The sequence below is a fragment of the Macrotis lagotis genome, chromosome 5 (genome assembly GCF_037893015.1).
Source record: "Macrotis lagotis isolate mMagLag1 chromosome 5, bilby.v1.9.chrom.fasta, whole genome shotgun sequence".
In the NCBI taxonomy this organism is placed as follows: domain Eukaryota; kingdom Metazoa; phylum Chordata; class Mammalia; order Peramelemorphia; family Peramelidae; genus Macrotis; species Macrotis lagotis.
In genome coordinates, this window is record NC_133662.1 from 13,883,589 (window position 1) to 13,910,603 (window position 27,015).

The 27,015-nt window shown below is 37.2% G+C and overlaps 1 protein-coding gene across 3 annotated transcripts in view; it reads right to left on the minus strand.

Moving 5' to 3' along the window:
* Positions 1-27,015, minus strand: part of KIF6 (kinesin family member 6) — a 392,900-nt gene that overhangs the window by 98,917 nt on the left and 266,968 nt on the right. For all 3 annotated transcript variants that reach the window (XM_074236853.1, XM_074236852.1, XM_074236851.1), the window contains one exon: positions 26,248-26,303. In XM_074236853.1, the coding sequence (XP_074092954.1) occupies positions 26,248-26,303 (56 nt within the window). The remainder of the gene's footprint in view (positions 1-26,247; positions 26,304-27,015) is intronic.

Consider the following 27,015-nt stretch of genomic DNA (forward strand, 5'->3'; position numbering starts at 1 on the left):
GGAATGCCAGTTCGTAAACTCCATAAACATAAATGTTTACTCTTAGAACAATGAGGCATTCCTTGAAAAAAGCTGTTTTTTGGTAATGTGACATGTGGACAAGATAGTTTTAGAGTGTAGTTAAGCAAAGCAGGATTTTGAAACTTGGCTAGCCTCTCCTGCCACATGGCTAATTCTCTTTTCTGAAATCTCACCAAACAAGCATCTAAAAATAGCCCCAAGGCTGGTACCAAATTGTTTTTTTCCAGTGGAGTCATTCTTCATGTGCAGATAACAGTCTCAATAATATGTTGGATCCTGCAACTCCACAGGTTTTGGCAAAAAAAGGAGTTGAGGGGGATTTCAGAATGCACTCAGCATGCAGCTTGCTGTCATTATCCTGGTGATAAATTTGCTGGTTTTGGACTAAGTTTCTGGCTCCAGTCACATCCAGAGGTATGGAAAAGAGATGAAAAAGTAATAGAGAACTCCCAGCCTGAGGCGAGAGGCTGTCTGGGAGGGAAACACAGGACAAATCAAGGATGAGAAGGAAGAGGGTGAGGGAGAGGGAGAGAGAGAAAAGCCAAAGTGCTTCTTATTCGAGAATGCTGGTAATTAGTCCTTATAACAGCACATGGGAGAAATATCCGTTTCCTGCTCCCTGATCATTAATTAGCAGATGTTGAAAGAATGAGGGAAAAATAGTAGGGGTTAGGCTGATGCCACATGACAATTTAGAGAGAAATATCTTACTAAAGAACCCCTTGGTGTGGTGAAGGAGTGGGGACATTAAGAGTCGGAGGAAGAGTACTTATAGAAAAGGGACTGTTGAATGATGCAATAGATATGGAATACCATGTAACAGAGTAGGTTACATCTAGGTCACTATTACTATGGAATAATATCTGTAATATCATGTTTTTATAAACAGCAATTTAGATGCTATGGCTTTCTTTTAAATTTATTTTGCATGCATCCTATTTTTAAATGAACAATGCTGAAGTCACATCTCACAAGGTAGACGTTTCCACTTGAGGCCTTTTTGAAAGGAGTTATTCTGGGACAGGGGGTGGAAAATCTGAATGCTGATTATGTCAATTCTACCCTACTCTTGGATTTTATGCAAGGTGCTGAGGGAATTTTGATTATTTTAGAAATATGTCTTGGTCCCTATTACAAGAAGCTGATAATCTAATTGGGGCGAAAAGATAAAAATGCAAAGGTAAGGAACAAGTGCTACAGGAGTTTTAGAAGGAGGACAGATCAATGAAGGTTGGAGGACTCAGGAAAGATCATGGGTACAATGGGTTGTGAGAGATGGGTAGGATGAGAACTTTTGAAAGTGGATGTCAGAAGAGAAAAAAGAAGCAGTAGCTTGAAAGGCAGCTGAAAACTACTGGGAGATTACAGTTTTTTTTACTATGCCTATAAAGAAGAGAACTCACATAAAAATAGTCAGTTAGGTATATAATAACAAGGGTCAGCCATCTCAACCATGGAAATAAGTCCATGGAGTATCATAGATTACAGGGAAGAGCATGAGAGACAGAGTCAGAAGACTCAGTTCTGTTACTTCCCTGTGTGAACTCAGACAAGTCACTTAACTGCTCTTCCTCAGTTTCCTCAAATGTGAAATGAAGGGCTTGGACTAGATGTCCCCAGTGGTATCTCCTATCTCTAAATTTATGATCCTATGAATAAAGGAAGAGGAGGGGAGAGCATTCCAGATAAGGGGAACTACATAAGCAAACACTAAGAGGCTAATAATGCAGCATAATAAAGATAGTGAATACACTACCATGAGGCAGGAGGGGAAGGTTCCAGTAGGGAAGGAAATGTGAATTTATATAGCTTCTGACTTGTGTTAGGCACCACCATTTACAGATATTTCATTTGATCCTCACAACAACCCTGGGAAGTAGATGCACCTTTTTAACAATTGATGAAACTAAGGCAAATAGAAATTAAATGACTTGCTCAGGGTCACATAGTTAGTAAATGCCTGAGGATGGATTTCTACTCAGGTCTTCCTTATTTCAGCACCAGTGTTCTATCCATTTGCCACCAACTTCTTCTGGTAGGTAAGAAATCAAGTTTGGAGTGAGATATGGCTGTCACTTGAAGGCTATGGGACAATATTACCAAAGTCAAACCAAGGTTTCAAAGCAGGGTAGTGAAATGAAGAAAAATGCTTATGTTAGGAAGATTATCATGAACCATATTAAAGTGGTAAGGGAATAGATTAGAGCACTGCCACTGAAAACACAACCCTCATGGGATTTATATTTCCCACAGTGGGTAGCAGTTCCAAAGAGAGAGAAGAATGAGAAGTGTAAGTGAGAGCTAGATTAGTTGTCTCTTAGCTTGGCTAAGAAAGATACAGAAGAAGCTGTGGGCAAGAAGAGAGAGAATAGATGGAGTCCACACTGGCAACTAGTGAATTTTCTTCAATTCATGGTTTGTGTGATTAGGAGTAAGACAAGTTACACTGATAATAGAAGTTTAAGGTTTGTAAAGCACTCTCCTCAAAATAGCCCCATAAGAAAGGAAGGCAAGCCTTTTCTAAACCTATTTTAAAAAATAGGAAACTGAGGCTCAGAGAATGAAGGCTCTTAATAATAAAGGTTACCTAGGCAGTTAATCTCAGCAATAACACCAGGCAATCAGTCCTCTTTTTACTATGCTGCATACCTTGAGACTGCAAGGCACTACAAATTGAAAGAAAGGAGGAAATAAAGCATTGAGGATGACTTTAAAGTTCTCTTCCAAAAATAAATGTAGTTGACCTACCAGCCCCCAACACAGAGTAACTTTATCTTTTCTGGCAATAATAATTAACAACAAAAACAACATACATGCAAATAATGCTTTAAGGACTTCAAAAAACTTTACATCAGTCATCTCATTTGAGTCAGCAATTACCCTATTATTCCCATTTTTCAGCTAAGAAAACTGAGACTTAGAAAGTGACCGTCTATGGTCACATGGTTAGTTCTTGTCCTTTGTTTTCGAAGAAGACCAAAATGACATCACTATGTTTGAGCCAAATTATAGTATGTCTGACTGTGTCTGATCAGACCAATAAGAGCCTGGAATACTCTACCACAGGTTGGGCACAAATGGTCCATGTGAACACGTGGAGCAGATACTCTAAACCTAGATTTGTCATGTTTCCTTTGAGCTACTTCAATTCTGCCTTCCTCAAAGAGTCTAGCACCCTCACTGATGAGGGCATGCCATGCTGGGTGGTTCTGTGCCAGTGTCTCCCATGCTGTACAATCAATTCTAAAATTCTTCAATGAGACCTTGAGGGCTGCTTCTTCTGACCCCCTTGTGAATGCTTACCCTGTGTGAGTTCTCCATAAAATAGTTATTTTTTTGGCATGGGTACATCTGGCATTCTAATAAGGTGTCCAGTCCAACATAGTTGCACTCTCTGTAGTATGGAATGCTAGGCAGTTTACTTGAGAAAGGACCTCAGTGTCTGGTATCTTTTCTTTTCTTTTCTTTTCTTTTCTTTTCTTTTCTTTTCTTTTCTTTTCTTTTCTTTTCTTTTCTTTTCTTTTCTTTTCTTTTCTTTTCTTTTTTTTATATTTTTGCAAGGCAAATGGGGTTAAGTGGCTTTCCCAAGGCCACACAGCTAGGTAATTATTAAGTGTCTGAGACCGGATTTGAACCCAGGCATTCCTGACTCCAAGGCTGGTGCTTTATACACTGCACCACCTAGCCGCCCCTCTGGTATCTTTTCTTGCCAGGTGATCTTCAGAATCTTCCTAAGACAATTTAAATGGAAGTGATAGTTTCCTGGTATGGAGCTGGTAGACTGTCTAGGTTTCACAGGCATTTAGCAATGAGGTCAGCACAATGGCTTTGTTGACCTTCAGTTTGGTAGTCAGTCTAATATCTCTTTCTTTCCCACACTTCCTGTGGGAGCCTCCCAAATACTGAGCTAACTCTGACAATGGGTGTGTCAACCTTATTGTCAATCTGTACCTCTTTGGAAAGGACACTGCCAAGGTAAGTGAACTTCTCCACAGTATTCAAAACTCCATTTGCTGTAATCAATGGTTCCACATATGAATGGTGTGGTGCTGGCTAATGGAGCACCTGTGATTTTTTGGGTGTTGTTAGACCCAATTTAGCACAAGCAGCAGAGAATCGATCCATACTTTGTTGCAGCTCAGTTTCAGAAGCAGCAATGAGTACACAGTCGTCAGCAAAAGAAGGTCATGCACCAACACTCCCTCCACTTTGGTCTTGACTTTGGTCTTCCTGACCCAAGTCTGATACTTTAACTCCTGCATCAGTTTATATTGAATGTTTTTATAATTACTGATATTTTCTAAGAATGTAACTATAATGTTGTAGTCTATAGGACTTCACCATCCTGAGGTTTTATTCCTGTGACAGGGAAGATTACTTGGAGATACCCAGTTTCCTTCCTCAGGCAATTCATGGGATCCTGTATCATGTAGAAAAATACAACAAAGTTCTTTGAAGAGGGCAACATTGTTTGGAGGGAAATCTATCTTGGTAGGAATCTTGGAGATTTCTGTCAATGACAATAAACATAGTTGATCAGGATGAGTGCCTTTTACAAGATGACCCCAAAGTCTTATGGGATATTCTGTGTAGACTAGGATAGCCAAGTCATAGATTCAGAATCTCAGCTAGATGCAGGCAAGTGTTAGAGTCAACTCATACTGGTTCATAAGAGTTAATCATTACATTTGAAATGTGAGCATTCACACCTTGGAAATCAGCGAACACTATAAATCAAGGACTGACTTTGATTTTGTTGATTGTATAGACAAGAGAAAATGCCAATAATATAGATTAAATATGTGTCACACACACATATATATATGTATATGTGTGTGCATTCTTTGTATACATATGCTTACAGAAAAATATATGCTATGAATACATACACACACAGACACAGACACATACACACACAGGGAGAGTCAGTGGTTAAACATTAACATACCAATGGTCAGAATTTCAGAGGTCAGCTAGTCTAAAATCTGTCCAAATAGGAATCCCCTCTATAACTTCCCTGTAAATGTTTATTTATTTGTTCATCTCTTAAATTCCTCCAGAGAAAGAGAACTCACTGCCTCTTTGAAAGCAAACTATTACTCCTTTGGGCAACCTAAATTATTAGGAAGTTTTTCTTTGTATCAAAGGGAAATTGCCTTTCTACAACTTCCACCAGTTGCCTCTTGTTTTATTTTCTAAGAAACAAGCAAGACATGCAAATCTCTCTTCTCCACAACAGTTTTTCAAATACTTGAAGACAGCCCATAGGCTCACAGTCTGTTTGAACTGGCAACTCTCATGGGCAAAAAATATATCTTTAATGTCAAGGGTTCACTTTGCCTCCACATGAAATTAGTACCAAATTCTATTCTTCCTCCTTCTTCAATGTTCATCTCCTATGTAGTAATTCAGATACTGTTTCCACCTCACTGCCCACAGAATGTTGCATCCTGCTCTATAGTCTCTCTAGTTTCCCAATGTATAGTTTGAAGACCCCACCCTCCCTAATCTATATTTTTGGAGATGCTTAATTATGTATCTAAATGTCAATACTTTGAACATCCTTTGAAGATGATGAATTTAAAAACAATAGCTGAAAAACCTATATTCAAGTTTATAAAAATATAAATGAAAGGTATAATTCAAAATTAGAAATATGTGACCCACTACTTTTTATATAAATTGGATATCAGACCTTTATTGGAGAAACCTGGTACAAAGGTTTATTCCCCCATCTCCCACTTAATTTTTTTCTTTTAATTTTAAATGTATTGGGGATTTTTTTATGCCCCAATTTTGAAATTTTTATAATCAAAACTGCCCATTTTATCTTTCATGTTCTTATGAATACTTTGTTTAGTCATGGATTCTTTCCCTATCTGTATTTGGCAAAGGTATTTCTTCCTAGTTCCTCTAATTTGTCTTATGATGTGACTTTCTAAAACTAAGTTATATATTGATTTGGAGCTAATCTTATTGTGAAGTATGAGATTCTGGCCTAAATCTAATTTCTGCTAGGTTGCTTTATAGTAAACTGGGGTACTTTAATTTATCTAAAAACTGGTCTGTACCAATGACTATTTTAATTTTTAAACTAGTACCAAGTAGTTTTTATAATAACTGTTTTGTAATATAGTTTGAAGTCCATTATTTCTAGAGTTTTGGGGTTTTATGGCAAATATCAGTCAACTATAGGCATTCCTCCATGACAAATGGATGAGGCCTCTCCAAAGGTGTGGATAGCTCTTGGCTTCAGGGAGGCACAAATGCCTCCCCCGGTTCCCTACTGGTGAAAGACTTAAGGTTAATGTACTTTAAATGGCTAGGGTGGTATATAACCCCTTGCTTGACTGAGTGCTCTTAAAATAACACCAGTGAATATAACTCCTGAGGAATCTTTCCTCTCATTTTAGGATACTCCTGCTTCAATTTGGTTTAACATGAGTTATTTTGGTCTTTTAATTCATTGTGCAGCTAAGCAAAAATCAGCTTCCATTTCCCTCTGAAATCTAATGATTTCAATGAAACTTTATAGTGAAAAATGAAATTCCATGTGTCAAATTATTGTGATTTGTTATAGGGCAGGAATTCTGCTTACACTGGGATTGTTACAAAATCTCCTAGCTAAACTTCATTTTATCAAATGGGTTAGAAAAATTAACTCTACTATTGATCATCTTCTTTTATAATAAGAGACCCAGATTATTGACTGGGTCTTTAAGGAAGTTTTTGGTTCTAACAAGAGAATCCCTCTCCTTTCACAGAACTCTCTTATTCTTAATACTCTAACTGTGCTTATGGGAACACCTTCATTTGTAAGGATGACCACATTGTACCAAGATCTAAATGATCTTTAACAAGTTCACATCTCAGAACTTGACCAACCCTTGCCTTTATCATCAGGCAATATCAAAAACTGGACATATACCCAGCAACCCATTTCCATCTCCATACCAGCCATCTGTTTAGGACCAGAGACTTTACTTTCCACAACACCCTCTGTCTCCAACCTGGGAGAGATTATATGCTCAATCCAGAGAACTGACCTCAAATCCAGGAAGACTGTTCAAGTTCTGATACACATTGGCTATGTTAGCCTGGGCAAGGCTCTAAGACACATCCTGATACTAAAGTGCAGAAAAGGTGCTAACCTTCACTGGTCAAGGGTATTTCTTCATCTAGGAGTTCAACTGTACCAGTGCAATCACAGTTACAATCTTTAATTTCTATCCTCAGCCTCAGTCTCTCTCTCTCTCTCTCTCTCTCTCTCTCTCTCTCTCTCTCTCTCTCTTCCCCCACCCCCACTGTGCGCCTCCACTCCAGTATTCAATATCCTGAGTCTGTGCTTTTCTTTTACAAGCTGATTCACTCTATACTTAGTCTGCATTTCTTCCTGAACTGTTCTAGAATGCCCTACTTCCTTTGAAGTTTGGTTCAAATGATGCCTCCTACAGAAACCTCTGGAAATCCCTGTATTAATTTTCTACAAATGTCTAGTTTTTATCCAGGGAGATTAGGGTTTGTCCTCTTTTCATTTTTTTATATTCTCAGTGTCTAGCACAGGGCTCAACACATAGTAAACAATTAATAGTTATTGAATGAATTAATGAAACTAATTTTTCCCCCTTTGGGGTTTTCATTCGAGTTACTAAAGTAATGACAATAATAATAAACAAAAGGAAAAAATTGGCAAATTCTGGGCACCAGACCAGGTTTCCAGTTGCATAAACTTAAGACAATGGAGGCAGTTACACTCTATAGAAATGGTCTACAAACATTTTTAGAAGTAAATTTGTGGATTTGTCAAAAGTGCTGAGACAAGCATATCAGCTGAGATGTACCAGCATAAAAATAATCATCCTTCGAGCACCAAGAATGGTTTCCCTTATTCTAGCTGTTTTTAAAGATTTGGAGTTTCTGATTAGGTTAGCATCCATACTGGAGTTGTTCATTTTGAAAATCTGAAGATCCTTATCTCAAACAACGAGGAATATAACATCTAAAGACAGTCTTGATATGAACTCTTGTGGACCATCATTCTACTTTATGTCTGAAGATGCTGTTGTGGCTGGGACCTGTGATCAGTATCTGCAGCGGGAGGGTCTATACTCTCACATTCTCTTGCTGCTCTCAGGAGGAGAGAGAGGCATTCCCCAGAGAGAATCTTGAGATGCTCTAGGCTTCTCTGATCCTGGGATGGGGTGGGGCTGGGGGACACAGGCATTTCCTTTCATTCCTTCTATGCTATAAACATTGGAAGACTATTTACTTTAGTATTCATGTGATTGTATGCCTCTTTGCCAAGTGATATATGAAGAATGGGGGTTACTTTATGATGCAGGCTATGACTAGTGGGCACTGAGAAGAAATAAATTTTAATACTGATAGTAGGGGCAGTGACCAGAATAGTAAAGGCAATGGGGATCACAAAATGGTACACGAGCAAAGAATACATGGTAGCAAACAATGAAAGATTGGTGGTCAGTGGATAGAGTGGCATTTCCTGGAGTCAGGAAGACTGAACTTCCAGAATTCACATATGACTTCAGATACTTATAAGTTGTATAATCTTAGACAAGTCAACTGATCTTGTTTGCCTCAGTTTCTACATTTGTAAAATGAGCTGAAGAAAATGGCAAACATTTTACTATATTTGCCAAGAAAACTCCAAATGGAGTCACAAAGAGTCAGATACAATAGAAAACAAATGAACAACAACATCTGGAAGACAACTTTGACTTGTTCTGCTCAATTTCAGGTTGATCAAGAATTATTAATAGTTAAAAGTGTTCAAAGGGAGTGAATAACTTCCAAAGATATAAGTTGCTCCTTATTCTTTTTTTCTTTTTTGAGGCAATCAGTTAAGTGACTTGCTCAGGGTCAGCTAATAAGTGTCTGAAGACACATTTGAATTCAGGTCCTCTTGACTCCAGGGCAGGTACACTGTGTCATTTAGTTGCCCCCAGGTTTCCTATTCTTGGAGATCTTCAAGAAGTGACTAAAGACCTAGTCATGAAAGTTACAGAGGAAATTTTTGTTCTGGGAGGGGTTGGACTAGATCTCAGAAGATCTCTTTGAACCCTGAGATTCTATGATTCAATAAAACCTTAAAAATTAGATAGACTTTGAATCACTGACTTATGGATAGAATGATTTCCTAGCCTTGCCTCTAACCTTTTTTATGTCCCTTGGTATATGGTTGTGGTCTTAGACCATGCTATGTAGAAGCATATGTAGGCTTTTCATTTTCATTCATTACTATGTATGCCACTCACAGGAAAATAGGTCAGAAGAATTATTTGTGGTTTATACAGTAACCATAAGACAGGAAGATTTGGCTAGGGAAACAGTGATCATTATGTATATGGAGATCTGAGTCTCATGTTCATAAACAAGAGTCTATGGAATAATTCTTGTTTGGATTTTTTTTATGATGTAAGTAATTTGAATCTCCTAAAGTCTTAAATGGTTATATGTTGCTGCATCCTCCCAAACACAGGGGTAAAAACCCAAACTATTAGTGATGTTCATGTGCTGCCTGTACTCTACACAGGACATGATCTTGTATGATCCCTGGGAGTTCTTAAATTTCCTTTTCTTTTGTGACATTGCCCAAGGGAGAGATGATTTCTTCCATCAAAGACAATCCTTGGGGCTTCTGACTTTTTACTGCTCTCTTGAGGTTACCTTTTATCTTATTGTATCCACTGTAGGCTACACAGAGACATTTCACATCCACAAACTTTGCTACAGTGTAAAGGAAATTGGTAGAACTATATACAGATGAGTTATCTCAAAAATATTTTTAAGGGATGTTTCTTTTTCTGACTGGATTAAAGTCATGTTAGATATTCTTTTCTTTTTGTCTTGTTTCTACCAGTAGATTATCATATATTTATACCATTTTCACCACTCTATTGTTGCTGGGGAGTACTTTGATGAATTTTAGGTGATATATAGATTGGAGCTATTATTATGGAAATCTTATTCCTCCACTTGTTCCTTCCCCCATGAAATTCTACTCTTCCTTCAAGGGCCACAATAGGTGCTACCTTTTCCAAAAAGACTTCTCTCATCCACTTACCTGAAAATGATCTCTCCTTTCTCAAATTTCTCAGAACACTTTTGTTTGTACCTTTTCCATTATATTCATCACATTTCTCTATTGCATCCCAGTTACTTGTGTATAATCCTGTCCCACACCCATCCTTCCAGAATTAGATCTTAAACCCTTTGAAAAAAAAAAACTTATCTTGTTCCTATTTACCTTGACCCCTATAACAGCGCTTCACATAGAGTAGATGTTCAATATTTCTTGAAATTAATTAACTTGCTTCTACATTCTTATTCCTGCCACCTTCTCACTAGGACTCTGGTGAAGGTTCCTTCTTTGTTCTTCCCAAATCATCATACATAATTCCTTGGAAGCTCTCACATCTCCATTTAGATTTCATTATATAAATGTACTTTAAAGTTCATTCCAAATAACTTATACTACAATTTTCAAAATACTTAAAACCTCTATTTATATTTTAATATTTCTGTCTCTTTGACTGGGAGGTTAATTTTAAACTTATCAGCAAGTGTTTGGAGACTTATTATTCTTTCCTGGATCTTTAAATTCAGGGATCACCAAAGGACCTTCTTGCTTCAGTTAAAAAAATAATATATATTTAACACCTTAATTTGACAATTTTTGGGACAGAGTCCAAGTTTTCAGTACCTGTGGCAATATCCACTATCAACCCCTAAATTAAAATACTACCTCTCTTTTTATTGCTGTTCCTTCTAATGACCAAATATTGAAGAGGAAAAGGAACAGGGTGAAGAAAAGAAGGAGAAAATCTTAAAGTTCATACCTCATCTGATTGAAGTGCTACTTTGTAGTAATAGGATCATGGTTTCTCTTTTTTTTTCTTTTCTTTTTCTTTTGGTGAGGCAAAAGGGGTTAAGTGATTTGCCCAAGGTCACACAGGTAGCAAATATCAAGTGTCTGAATCCAGATTTGAACTTAGGTCCTCCTGACTCCAGGGCCAGTGTTCCATCCATTGCACTACCTATTTGCCCCTATGGTTGTTCTTAAAAGTCCAGGGTAGTGACTGGTCTCCCAAGTTCATTTTCTCCCCCTATTTTAGGGATCTAGCTATAACATGGAATTTAGTAAGTTTTGAGCCCTGAGTCTGGGAAGAAATCTTGTACCTTCTCTAGTCCCTGAGCAGACACAGGCTTCTCTGCCTTATAATATATTCTGAAAACCTATTTACTAGTCATTACATTTCCTCTTTCTACCTATTCTTTTTTTTGAAATCTTAAAAGATAATAGTGTTTGGTCTTTGTTCAAACTCCACAATTCTTTCTCTGGATACAGATGGTATTTTCCACCTCAGATAGCCCTAAATTGTGCCTGATTGTTGTATTGATGGAATGAGCAAGACCATTAAGTTTCATCATCACTCCCATGTTGCTGTTAGGGTGTACAATGTTCTTCTGTTCATCTTGCTCAGCATCAGTTCATGGAAATCCTTCCAGGCTTCCCTGAATTCCCATCCCTCTTGGTTTCTAATAGAACAATAGTGTTCTATGATATACATATACCACAGTTTGTTAAGCCATTCCCCAATTAACATACACTCAATTTCCAATTCTTTGCCACCACAAACAGAGCTGCTATGAGTATTTTTGTACAAGTGATGTTTTTACCCTTTTTCATAATCTCTTCAGGGTATAGACTCAGTAGTTCACCTATTCTTCTAAAACAAATTCTAAGAATGTAATGTATCAGTTTATCTTCATTTGAAAACAAAACTATTATAAAGTACAAACAGCAAGATAATTAAAGTTTTAAAGGAGTAAGAAATTCTCAGAAAATAGATTATGCTAATCTGTCAGGCAATAACTTTGGGAAGATGGTGGAAGGTTTGTGGAAGGGAAGGAGAAAGTAAAGAATGAATAAATTAATTAGATCCTAGGGCAAGATCAGTACAGATAAATGGTAAGTTCTTGTGGGGCAGATTACTCCTTAAGTACATCAGTGAGTCAGACAACTTTCCAACTGCTCACCTAAATTATAAACAGTCCACTGTAGTAGTGGCCTTCATTTCCAATTAATTTCCACTACTAGAGAGTGTCGGCAGCCCTGGGGTTCTCTCTGAGGAGCTCCAATGTTCTCAGGCTCCCTTGTCCCACCTAGCTGCCACCCCTTGTGAGTCTTCACTCTCTTCTTAAGCTAAGAAAAGTGCTCTTCCTAAGAAGCCCCAGCTGCCCTTATGCAATGGAAATTCAGGGAATTACAGTTTGGAAAGTGGCCTAGAAGACAAGCATCAGATACAATTTTGGAGTGGGACATGACTACCTACTGTCCCATTCACAGGACTTTTCTTTTAGCTGAACACTCAGCACCTGAAAGGGGGTTTGGAAGAGCATTTGCCCAAATGTGATTGCCTCTGGGGAACAACAAAAAGGAAGCTCAATGCTGGAAGAAGAAAAGGCAAGAAAGGCAAGCAAATGGAAAAGTGACTATCCTTTCAAATACAAATTGCATGATTATATTTCCAACTGAACTAAGACATGAAATCTGGTGAAAATTGTTCTTTCCTTAAAAATATCAAAAGCTAATATTTTACAGACAGATCTCAGAGGGCCATGCTTGGACAGCAGAGTTGGGCACTGTTCTGTCCAAAATAAACACACCTGATCTGGATTTGGTCAGAGTCACAAGACCAAACAAGTAGCCAGAGAATTAATGGAGGAATTTAAAGATTGCTCTTCACCAGCCTCAACCTGAAATGGCTTCTGCTCTTGGGAATTGGTGTGAGTATGAAGGAAGGGGGCAGGGTGGAGAATGGATCATGACTGCAGGGTAGGAACTATCAAACCACCAATTTTTTATTCATTTGTTTGTTTATTTATTTGTTTGTGTATTCATTCTGTCATTTCATTAATATGAGACACTCTTTCTATGGAAATTCCTTTTACCAATGCAGATCTACAGCTCATTTGTGACATTTCATCTTAGAGCTGCACACAGACACGATAGGCTTAACTTCTCCTTCACTTCACTTCAAAGTAGGCCCTCTATCTATTACCAAGATTATTTTGAATAAATTTGAAATTAATCTGGGATTGACACAGATTTGGCCATTTTTCATTGCCTTTTTCCTTAAAATAATAGGTGTAAATTTCCTAGCAACAACTTGCTTTCCTTAAAGTAATGGGTGAAATGAAAAAGAAATATCTATGATGTCAGATATTCATTGGGAACTTTGCCACAGATTTCACTGGGGATCTGGGTGAAAAGGGGACACTCTGCAGAATGGACTTCCTGTATAACGAAACCTCAGAAACTTGCTTTTCTCTAGTTTTGGGTTGGCAGCCTAGTGTCATTCCTACTCCCAGACTATCATTGAGATTTGTAAGGTTATTTAGGAGAAACTGATGAGTTTTAACTTGGGCCTTAGGAAATTGTTCCATTCAGACAATAAGCTAGAAAGAACAACGAACAAACCATTGTCACTGCCCTCAACCCAGCAGCACTAGTTAGACACTTACATATAAACTAGAAAACAGCTTCTCTTTAGAATGGCAAACTCAGCACTAGCTACTATTACTTCATTATTTTTGCTTATAGAAAAGCAACTTTTTCTTCTTCCAGAATTTAATTCACTTAAGGTTTCCCTCAGTTAGCTCATCCCCAGAAAACTAAATGAAAAAGGAAAGAAGATACAGAGTACATTAAATTTCTTTTGGGCTCACTGCCTAATTTTTATCAGGTTTAGTGCCTGAAGTTAAATGCCTACCAAACCCTTGTTGAATCCTTAAGGCCCTGAGCATGAAGATCAGGACTTGTTTTCCTGGTCTATTATCTAGGTAAGGTAGGACCCTCTCTCCCTCTATTTCCCAGCCCCAGCCCTTCTATGAAGAGACATCATCAGATTTGAAATAGGGCTGCCTGGATCCAGGATTAGACACGGGCATTTCTTTTGGTCATGTGTTGGATGAGACAGTTGCTGAAGTCCCTTACAATTTTCAGATTTTGTGATTCTATGACTAGGTTCCATGTGATAGGGATATGCTTTCTTACTACTCCAATTTCTCTAGAAATTCACAAATTGCCAACATTATTCCTAAACTGCTTATGTGTTCTGAAACATTCAATATTATGTATTTGGTCACTGTTACTATGATCGCAAAGTTAATCACCAGTTTTCATTTGGCACAATGGCAAAGGTCAGGTTAGTATCTAAGGGATAGGTGATCCTCCTATTTCTTCTTCCCCCAAGAAAACAACTTTAGGGCTGACATATTAAGTTTCATTTGAAGAGAAAAACTTTTATTTCAAGGGTGGATTAGAAATATCCTGAGAGGGGTAGCTGAGTGGTACACCAGCCCTGGAGTCAGGAGGACCTGAGCTCAGATCCCACCTCAGACACTTAATAATTGCCCAGCTGTGTGACCTTGGACAAGGCACTTAATCCCATTGCCTTAAAAAAATAAAATTGAAATTAAAAGAAGTTTCCTGAGAGCAGGAATCAAGGTCTGTTTCAGTCACTCTGCACTGTACCTAGTACTGTGGCTCAGCCCAAAAAAGTAAACCCTTGATAAAAGGCTGCCATTTTAGGAAGGAGAGTCCTGGCAGGGCCAAAGCAAACTTGCTGGAAGGCTGCTATATTGAGAAAGACTGATGGATAAACAAACTGTCCTTAAGCTGAATAGAGATAAACTATAATTTCTGCTCCATTTTTCTGCAAGTTTCCTGAGGGGTTTTTTTTTTGGTTGCAGCTGACCAGCTGCAATAGATTTTGCTGGTTTGACCAGAGAAGTGACAGATATGTTTATTGTGATAAAATCCCCAAAAAAGAATTCTAAGAAATTAAGAACTGTTTTCAACATTATATAAATTCACTGAAGAGGCCCTCACTAGGCAATCTATGCTTTTCTTTTTAATTTGAGTGGAGGACCATGGATACACAGATTATACTCCATGTACTAAAGAAGCCATATTTTATCATGTATTCTAATTATGTGGGTATATATCTTATCCATATCTAGACAAATTTAAAGCAAGGATAATGCCTTGTTGATCTTTGTATGCTCCACAGCTCCTATTCAGTGTCATCCAGTAAATATTGGTCAAATGAATGACAGAGTGAACTTCTGGTTCCTTATTGTAACTCTTTCTCCAATACTTTTGACAATAGCATTTTTCCATCCCCTACTCTCCTTCCTTCACTGTCTGTGCTGAGCTCAAGAGAAGCCACATGGTTCAGACTCCGGAACCTGTCTAAAATAATTCATCACAGCTTGACTGCTTTCACCAACAAGTGTGCATCAGATTATGGTTTGAGGGGAAAATTCTTTCCTTTACCAAAGCCTTATTTCAGAAAGACCATTTCTGGCATCTCAGCATTGTCTAACTTCTTTCCCTGCTGGAATCATACTGATTGTTATTAGAAGTCTATGATTAGCTCACTGTGCTACATATTTAAAAATTTTTTTGTTTTTTTTTTGTTTTTGTTTTAGATTATATTTAAAAATGTTAACACTGACAGTGATCCCTCTTAGGGTGTACAGTCAGAACTCAAATGATTGACCCATAGCCTCTGTCCTCTATTGTATGGATTAACTGTACTTTATTTTCTCATTTTACCCAGACTATATGCAAGTCTTGACAACACTTGAATACCCATACGAACTTGGACTCCATTATTGGCTACTGAGATGATGCACTTATTCACCTTAGATTCCTATGATTCCAGCTATGTCTGCTATACAAGTTCTCCATCTTGGATCACTCTCATCATTGTTTTCTTTGTTCCTGCTTCTTCTAGGGAGGACTCAAAAATAACTGAATCATCCTGAACTGCTAAAAAGTCATATTAGCCATCTTATCTAGGATCTTGTAGTATTGCCTGGCAATATTTTCATGAATCATCATCATCATTATCATCATCATCACAACTATACTACTACCATGAACTTATTGCTCTTCTATGTTCTGGGCCTTCCAGAACAACCTGCTAAATGTTCTCTTATTATTCAATAATTTTCTAATGACTTCACCATGCTGGTTTTCCCCTATAGTATAATTTAAATTTAGGAATCTTGCTCAGAAGCCATCCAGTCAAATTCACCCATTTTATAGCCTTTTAAATTGAGGCTTAAAGAGATTAAGTGATTTACCCAAGATCACACAGGCTAGTCAATGTCTTCTTGATTAAAGTTTCAAATCCTGCTTATGACACTAGCTGTATAACTGGGCACACATTGTGTGACTGAACTCCTAGAAAGAAGGCAGGGATTGTTTTTTGCTTCTTTTTTTATCCCTAGAGTTTAGTATATTGCCTGGCACACAGTAGGTATTTACTAAATATTGGCTGATGAGTCTTAGTCCAGAGACATCTCTGTCATATGTGATTTTGCCTTCTGTTCATAAACTGCAAGTCCAAGGAAGATAACCCACAAATGTGTCTACATAGGGGCATTTGACAAATTTTCTGGAGGTCCTTACTCCTAGAACACCAGCAGAGAGGTGGCTGCCCTAGATTCAATTTTGTCACATGTCTGAGCCAACGAAGATTTTCCCTTTCCCTTGAGGTGTGTCCATGGCAGAGGCTCATCACTTATTCCTGGCACTTGTAGCATCTTTCCCACTCTTTACTGGCTCCTTCCCTTCTGCCTTCAAAAACATACTAATCTCCAAAATATTTTGCTTGAGCTTGTTGCTGTCTTGATCTACAATACCATTTCCCTCTTGATAGTCATTGCCAACTTTCAAGAAGTATTCTGTACCTATTATCTCCATTTCCTCTTGACTCACTCTCCTTGTTCACTAACCTGAAATTTGACTTCTGTCCCCACTACTCTACTGAAATACTCTTTCAGAGATGACAGTGACATCTTTAACAAGAACAAGCTTTTATTAAATTCTTCTGAAGTAGAGAGCACTGTGCTAGGTGATGGAAATGCAAAGATAAGCTTGAAAAACAATCTCTGTACTCAAAATGCTTACATTCTAATGGGGAAAGATAAAATGAAAATATAAATGCACAATTGTTGGAGGAAGAGAACATTAAAAACTGGGGGCTCATGAAAGGCTTCATGAAGGAAGTGATATCTGAGCTGAAACTGAAGGAAACTAAACATTCCAAAAGACAGTGTAGGGTAGGAGTAAAGCATGGTGGAGGGATGAGAGCGATGCAGGCTGGGCAAAGGTATGGAGGTGGAGGATGAAATGCCAAATTGAAGGGAAAGAAAGTAGGTCAGTTTAATTGGAATGTGGGAAGTAATGTGAAATAAGTTTGAAAAAGTAGGCTGGAGCCATATTGTGAAAGGCTTAAAATATGAGATTTATAAGTCCATATTTTATATTGGGCAATAGGGAGCCACTAAAGTTTCTTGAGTAGGTGGAGTAACATGGTCAGACACCTGTACTTTAGAAAGATGAGGAAGATAGATTTGAGAAACTGGAAAAGGGGAACTGATTTAGGAGACTATTACCTCAGTAAGAAATGATAAGGACTTGAACTAGGGTAATAGCCATAGAAATAGAGAGAGAAGGGAAAAGTACTGTTTTCAGAACCCAGTTAGTCTTCCTTTTAGTTTAAAACAGTCTGGTTCTTCCAAAGAAAATTATGAATCTCAGACTGGTTTTTCATCAACATCTATGGTAATCTTACTTTGCCATCAAAGCAGCTGGAAAATATGAAGGGAATATAAGCATTTTAATAGTGATACTTGAGTATTTAATGAATTGGTAATCTCATTTCTACCAGTATAGTCTGAAACCCATCTATACCTTCTCATCATGTGCAATTATTGTTCATGTTTCCCCATAAATATTTCATAAGAGAATGCTTCTAAGGCATCTGGTTCTTTCAGCATTTTTGTGGATACTAGGGCAGCAAAGAAGGCTGTACATCTGTCATCCTTTACCCTTGTTACTTGCTAAGCCCACCTCCTTTTCTGGTCATACACGTCCTTGATGTCCTTCATGCCACTTCTTGACATATGCCACCACATAATGCGGTTTATTTCCACATAAGAAAAACCAAGGGGACAAAAAAATGCATATTGCCCAGATTATGACATGCTATGCTAAATGCTGCTGCCAAACTCACTGACCTTTCCTCCATCCTTCTCCTTTATTACTTAGTTACTTTTGTCACCAATGACTATTTCTATCTTTTTTTTGAAACTACTTCTTCCTTTGATTTCCATGATGTTGCACTATTCTGGTCATTCTATCAGTCAGTCAATAAATATTTATTAAGCACCAGTTATTATGCATTAGGCACTATGCTAAGCCCTGAGGATAAAAATGCAAAAGAAAAAATAAAGAAAAAGAAAAAGAAAGAGAAAGTACCTGTCTACCTGCAAAGAGTTTATAATCTAATTCTATTTGGATTCAATTTCCTTCTCTCATTGGTTCCTCTAGTCACCACCCTAACTTCTCAGGGTTCTTGTGAGGATCAAATGAGATATTATTTGTAAAGACTCTTAGCTTTCACTATATAGAAGGAACTATATACATGCTTCTTCCCTTTCCCTTTCCTAGGATAGCTATAAACACAAATAAATACTTGGCAAAATATTTGGGAAGCGAATAATAGGTTTGTAAAACCTGATAGTGACTCTGGCTCCTAGGTTGACCAGAAGCCCATGCTCAAACACACAGAGGGTTTCCACTCCAGGCAGCTGGTCCCTTTGTGGCTCTGCCTGTATCTGAGTTTTCCCTACCATCCCCCAAATCTAAATTATTGCTTGTTAACCAACTTTCATGCTGATGATACCATGTAAAAATTTCTCTGCCCATAGTTATCTCATTTGAGCCAACTCCATGATTATTGCCCAAAAGTCTATTGCCATCCATGCTCTGCCCTATCTTACCTACTTTCCTAGAGCTGAATCTACCTGGTCCTTGCTCATAAGCATACTGTGATGTAGATTGCCCATAATTATCAAATTCTGCTCTTCTTGACTCCCATAATCCCATATATCAATCCTACACACTCCTAAAGGGGACCAGGAATGCCTTTTCATAGGGTTCTAATCTCATTCTGAAATTTCACCCAACCCAGCCCTGCATGGAAATTGTGCTGTTTTGCCTGTAGAAATGTATTTTTAGACAAGCTTATATGGGCTGTGGTGTAGACTGTGTATTAGAGAGCAAGTTTCTAGTCAGTGTCATGTTTCTTACTGTATGATACCAGCAATAAACTGAGGCTGTCCCCACCCTAGGGGAATATATCCTGTTGAGTAGGAGTAGTCACACACTCCTTGGGTTAGCTGTGGTTTACAGTCGCTGGACTCATTTGATGTCTAAGGAAAATGCACAATGAGAGTAGCAAGATGATTGCTAATTGTGGTCACCTAACATTCTTCCCACCATTGACAAAATCTGTCCCTCAGGCAACACAAAGGACACCTCAATTATTCTTCCTCATAATCAAGGTAAAAACAACAAAATTCCAAGAATTGGAAGAAAACTATAGCTAAATTCTCTTACCTCTCCCCCACCCTAGGTAATTCAGGAAGATTAAAAAGAAACCCACAGCTTTTTGCCACTGGTGGTTAAAGATAACTTATTTCTATAACAGTGCCTAAATGGCTTTTGGCAATGATGAATTACATTAAAATATACTTCCATCTATCCCCTTTTTACGTTATCTAGGGATTTCATGTATTATATAGAAGCTAACACTTTTCTTCTGGGTTATTCTATTCTCTAGATAACAGTATATGTTGGCAAAGTGCTTTGAAATCCTTGGATGGAAAGCACCATGCCAAGAGAAGAAATTTTTCTAAATTTTCTTTCTTTATACATTTCCCCTAGAATTTGCTTGGAATATATATGTAGTCACCTACAGGTCTGAACTGGCTCTATGATATAGGGTAGAAGAATTTGATTTTAAAGAATTTCATTAAAACTAAATATAGTTCTATGCCTCTGTGGGCCCCTCTACTCACCACTAGGAAAATCCCAATTTCCCTTTGCTACATAACAATTCTCTCTTTGCATATTTTAATTCAATTTGCCAAAAGAAGAAGGTAACGTTTCTTTGGGAAACTGCAATGGGTGATTTGATAGGTTAGTTTCACTGGATTGATCTGTCTCCGATAGCTGTCATCACGTTTGTCATGGTAGGTAGGTAACTAAGGCTCAGTTTTATGTGAGAACAACCTGGACAAAGCCAAAGCCTGCTTCCTGTGGCCTTATCTGTGGCAAGAATAACACTATCTACCACACACTTGTCTCTCTTTAAAAAAAAAAAAAATTCCCCGTGGTAACTGAATTATCCATTGGAAAGTTAAAGTACCTCCTAAAGTGACTAACTAGACTCAGGGCAATTCTAAAACAGATAACCCTAGAATTTTGTTTGCAAGTAGTTTTTCTTTTTGGGGGGCTGTGGAGATCGGCTGGGACAAACCAATACATGTAAATGAGTTAAAGGCATAAGTCATGACTTAAAACTGGTTTGTTGCAATTAATGCTGTGGCCTGATTTTTATTAGTTCTAACTTAGGAAATGCCCAGTCTTATACAGATTCACATTATAATCGCTCTCTAGTCACCTGAGATCTCATTTAGTTTTGTCTTTATCTGAATTGTACCTGATGCCAAGTGAACTTTATTCAGTAAGGTATAGTGGAATGAATAAGCAACTTCAAGTCAGGAGAATGGAATTTCAGTCCTGGTTTGGGCACCAACCAGTTGTGGAATATTGAACAAAGTCACATGGTTTCTCTGGGTCCCATTTTTCTCATTCTTAATGAGATTGTTAGAAATTTTCTAAAGTTTCTTCTAGTTCCAACAATCTATAATTCTCCAGGTTGTTTTTGTCTACTTTGATATATTTTACTCCTGGTTTTAAGGCTCTTTATAAATGTACCCTTTGACCAATTAATATTCTTCTCACTTATCTTAAGATACTCCTTAAGATACCTTAAGCTTTCATTCAATCATGTTTTTTTTTAACCTGATCTCCACACAGTGACACCAAAATATTTTATCAGTTCCATGAATGCATAAAACTTTACATGAGGTCATGCTAGTACAATAAATAGCTTGGTGAAAGTTCTACAATATCAGTGACACCCAATTTTCTGGAAAGCAAATGACAACCTAAACAAATGCAGTGCAAGAAGAAAAACTGAAGGTATCTTGGTCCATCAGCTGCTTCCTTCTTTACTTTAGGATCAATAGCTAAATCTTCCTAGATATAATGGTAGCTTTCTAGAGATGCAGTCTCTAAATTGTCTTTTAGCTAGTGTCAGAGGTTCATCACCTTTTGAAAAGACTTTTTTTAAATCAATAGTTTCCTAACACAGTTTAAATTAATTCTTTAATTTTTGCCTCTGTGTAAAAATGAAAAGCAATTGTTTTGTGTCCTCTGTACATGATACAATTTTATATAATTGAAAACAGTCATTAGGTTAGTGATCAAATGAGGAGAACTTCACAGGAAGAGGAAAAAAAAATGAGCAGTAAAATAGCAAAATGAGATCCTAGAAGTGACAGCATTGGGCAAGGAAGTATATTGACTCCTTTGGCTGGCTTCATGTGATGGATCAAATGAAGCAAGGAGTGGTCATCACTGGAGGGAGTGACAACAGAGATGATACTTTTGGAGAAAAGACAACCTTTACTGTTACCAGGTTATGGACGAGAATGAAAATAATTGATCAAGAATAGTGGGGAGTTTGTTAACAATACAATGCAAGTTTCAGAAGTCATGGTAGAAGGTAGAGAAAAGAGCCCCTGACAGAGGTATAACTGATCCAAGCTACAGGAGGATTTAGGTTGATGGGAAAGGATTTTTCCTATGTAGCTGGTGATTTGAAATTCTAACAGTTGGAAGATTAAGAAGTAGGAATTCATTTAAAGTGAACTGACAAATTTTCAACCCAAGATCCTTGACTCATGCTGACCCCACTAAGGCATGGATACCCCATGACCCACTGCCTGAAAGTCACTCACCTAAACCTCCTTTTCTTTTCACATTCTCTTTTAAGTGCAAGAGATGAATATGGGGCTGTATGTGGCTTTGTATGCCTTACCATAAGCCATTCAGATGGCTTCTGGTCATAATCATTATGACATGATATTGAATAAAAGCAAACTTGCAAAGGATATGAAGGAAAATTAATTTTAAAGAAGGTTCAAGCTAACTAAGGAAAAAACACAAATGTACATCCATTTGACACATCAATAAATCTTAATGATGAAGGCCCCAGGCCTGGGGAGGTATTTTTCCAAATTCCAATGTTACAGGAAAAAAAAATGAAAGAAAAAAGTTTTGTTTTGTTTTTTTTACAGTTTGGGATTGGTTTTCTTTTCCCAGTTTTGAAGCTTATAATCCAAGTCAGAGACAATTTACCCCTTATGGAGTCTTGCTTGGTTTTATAATTTTCCTCTTAGTTATTAGTTGCTCTCACTCATCCAAAAGAGGGCCACCAGGATGGTGCAAGGTCTTGAGATCATACCAGATAACTGTTGATCAAAGCAACTGGGTACGTTCAGACTTGGGAAGAGAATGCTCAGGAAGAAGGTCATGATAACTAGCTCTAAATATTTGCGGGGTTGTTATATGAAAGAGGGATTAGACTTGTTTTATTTGTCCCCAAAGGACAGAACTAGGAGTAATGACTCAAAGTTGCAAAGAGGCAGACTTAGGTTTAATGTAAACAAGCTTCCTAACAATGTGTTCTTCCAAAGAGGAATTGGCTGCATTGTCAGGGAGTGAGCTATACCATATAGGACAATTTTAAACAAAAGCTAGATGACCACTTTGGAATATGTTGGAAAGATATTCTTGTTCAGGTATAGCCTAGCCTGGATAGTCTCTGAGGATATTTCTGATTCTAAGACTTAACAATATTGCTACCTAACAGCTTTACCTAATTGTTGCGAAATACATTATTGCCACTGATAGAAATACTGATGGTAGAACCCATGTCAGTGAAACTAAATGGGGATAATTTATTCTACCCCAACACCCCTACATCATTACTCATGAAGCCTTCCTTTCCCTTGCCAGATTGACTTCTCTGGAACTCTTAATTTGGATGATTATGAGAAGGCATGTATGTGAATATGCACAAAACAGTTGGTCATATCAAAACAGACTTTTCTGTGAGACGACTACGATTACAAAGATTAGTTTTATTCACAACTCAAACACTATCTCTCATGGAGCCTGGGAAAGACTCTAAAAGGGCAGTAAAACTAGATGGCAATTTCAAGGAAAAAATCAACTGAGCTAAAACAGTGTTAGCAACTTGAATCCTAAATATGTTTGATTGATCTGATGTAATCTTTGCATGGTTGAGAAAAGCAGATTTCATTTCCTTTGACAATGCCAGTGACACAGGCCTGCTCACACTGTAAACTCTTTGGCATTCTTCCTGCTCTCTGCAGGACTTAGAGACAGGATGTGTCGCCATCCCAGCCCGGAGCTGAGTCACCATCCCACGCACAGCAATCTTACCTCCCTAAAAACTGTCTCCAGGAATAAAGGCACACATTAAAACAATTCTGCCAATGGTCTGCCACTCCTCCCATATGGCCATCGAGTCCTTCCTCTCAGTTCCTTTAGAGAATTAAATGATTCAACTAAAGGGAAAAGATGACTCTTTTGGGATAGCAAATACCATTTTATTTAATTTTTCCTTAGGAAAAATATACCCAGAAATGGCATAAATAACTTTTCAATGATACCCTGGAATTCTATATACATATGTCCCCTTTGATATAACTCAGTGATAAATATATGGTCTTACTTTCTTCGATAGATCACACGTTAAATAGTTTTGCCTTTTTCTTCAGAGATGGAAGTGGGATAATACTACTTCACCTACATTGGTTTACCTGGACCCTTCTGTGATCAGTAGCACAATGGTTGGACAATACAGAATGACTGGGAACAGAGTGAAACACATTGTGGTCTTGGCTCCATTAGTACAATGCTTCATTAACTGAAATCACTAGTTACTCTCTGCTTATGGAGCATATCATTAAGTTCAACATTAATGTAACTCTTAAGTTATCACATTAGCAAAACTAATTGCATCATTTGTCTATATTAAGGAGAATTTGTCCTTTTATGTCCCAGCAAACTAGAGCATACTCTTGAATCCTAGAGAATATGTCTTTAAGCCACTATACTCAGAACTCCTTTCCCCTCTCCCCACCCCCACCTAACTGGCCTCATATAATAATACATTTCATTAAATAATACACTTAATTTGAAAATTAAAAGACTTATGATTTACAGTTTGCTGGACTTCTCAAATAACCATATCTTTTAATATATTTTACTTTCCCCCAATTGTATGTTAAATTTTTTTAAAGATTTTTTTAAAGTTTTGAGTTCTCAATTCTATTCCTCTTCCCTTGTTCCCCTTTCCCCACCTAAACCCCTCAAAAACAGTAAGCAATAAGATATTGGTTACATGTGAAATCATATAAAACACTCCCATATTAGTTATTTTTTTATAAGATGATAAATAAAAGAAAGTGAAAAATAGCATGTTTTGGCCAGTACTCAAAAAAATGTAAATTCTTTCTTTGGAGGCAGATGGTATGTTTTATTGTTAGTCCTTCAAGAACCAAATCTTGATCAATTTTTTAAAATTACACCTCACATTGGTATTTGGTATTATACTTTGCAATTTCATACATATCATCTTAGTTTTATCCACAACAACCCTGTAGGATAAGATGATCAAGTATTATTCCCATTTCTTCATTATTACCTTAAAAAAGACCATTTCCTCTCCCATAAGCTAGGAGAGTTTTGGACAAGCTGGAGCCATCATAGAAGTACCTGGTAGCCATGAAATCTCTATATACTCATATGAAGTTCAAAGAGATTGAGGCTTATTTTGTGTCAAATTAGCCCTTGAAAGGACTCCTTTCCTCTTGAATGAGCCACAATAGCTTAAGGTCTAGGACCTGGTCCAACAAAAGTTCAGCTTATCTTTCCTTGACATCCATTCCACTTCCCTCTCTGGTACCCCTCTGATAGCTTTGGTTGGTCTAAATCTGTCCTAGGTCTCCAGCAATGGAATGTCTTTTCGCATAGCATTTCTCTGACTACCTTGGGGCTTAGAGACCAATGAGGGAGTTTAGTTGCCATCATATGGCTCATCCATAGTTGCAAGCTTTGATGCCTCAGAGTCAGGAAAAAGAATATGAATTTCATGCTTCACAGAACCAAATTAATTCAATGTGTTCTTGGGGTTTCCTAGCAAAGTTAGAGCAAGGCAACTGTTTTGCTTTGTAGGGCTTTTGTTCCATGGAGAAATCTAAAGGACAGGATCATTTAGCCTATGTTGAGTTCTCCCTTTCCTTGTGGGATAGCAGAAACTTAGGGAATAAACAGCAGTCAAATCCATAGTGGACTACTAACACTAGTCTGAAGCATATGGATACCATGGATAATAGGTGATGGAGAGAAAAATTTCCCTTTTTCAAGTCTGTCGATGAATATATCTCTGTTGTATTCATTCTGTATGAAAGATAGCATTTTCCTCTTTGTAAAAAATAAGATATAACAGTATGCTTTTATCAGGGTTGCCTTTAGATTCACTTTATTCATGCTTTCTAATGACATTTAGTTCAAGGATGAAGAATTCTGAGTCAGCAATTTGTGTTACCAGACAGTTAGGAATGCTTTTTCTTTTTTTTTTTTTTCTGGCTCTGATTCTACCACTGAGCTACTGATGGCCCTGAGCAATGCCCACCACCTTCATGTGCCAAGAGTGTCTGAAAAACCTGCCCTGGGCAGCAAGTTGCAGCAGCTCTGGGATACTATAAAAATGCTTGCAAAGTACTTGAAAATATTTAATAAAAATAATTTTTGGATTGTAAGGATAAAATTATGAGCAATGAAGCTCCTATTTGAAAACACTGGAAAGAAATTAAACCCATTTCATGCAAAAGCTCTAAGGCAGATGATTTAAAATCAAATTTTTACTACATAAAGCTTAAGTTGAGTGAGGGTCCTAGGGCACAGGAAATAAGATTGTTGATGCATCTGCTGTCTGAAAACTGAGAAGGGTATGTAATATTCATGGTGCTACAAAAGCCCTCATAAATCTCCCTACCTCAGCAAGAGCACTCAAAAAACTAAGGTAATGTTCATTTTTGAGTACATCATGACTTTATTTTTCAACATGAAAAAGGTCTATTAAAAAACAGCCTGACAGAACATAATAACTTTCTTACCAATTTTACTTCTTACTTCATTTATACTTTCTCCTAACGCCTTTGCTTCAGAAAATCTAGAAAAAAATGAAACAAATGTTTTATTATATTTTGTGCATTTTTAGTTAAGTGGTTTAAAACATCATAAATAATTTATATTAGTTAAATGCAATATTAACAGCTTATATTTTTATTCTTCTATGTTGATACAATGTAATAAATATATTTTGTCCTGAAATACCCTAACCATATGATATGAGTACATTTAGATGGGAATTCTAGACCAGTGTTGGTAAATGTAGTTTTCCCATATTACTTTTAGTGGATTTAAGCTTAGAGAATCCATTTCTAAGAAGTTGTGTTAAAACGAATCTTTTCTGAGCAGTCTTTTAGCATGGTAGAATCTTAGTAGAACTCCAATCTGCAATGTCTAATATTTGATTTTCTTTGATTTTGTGATTATGTTACTAAATTCAGTATGTGGAATTCAGTTCTGTCTTCTAAAATATATATCTTAGTTTTTTTTTAAATTGTCATTTTGTAAGTTCCTTGGTTACAACAGTATGAGGGTAAAGTATCTGGAATATTATCAATCAATCATATGATCACAAGATTATATGTTTTAGGAGTAGGGTCAATAAATATTCATGGGATGCCTTTTCTCAAACAGTAAATCAATTAAAAAGGAGAATTAATCAATCAAAAATTAGCTATAATGTGGCAGTCAGTATTCTAAGCCTGGGAGACACAATCATAAAAATGAAACCTTCCCTGTTCTCTAGAAGTTTA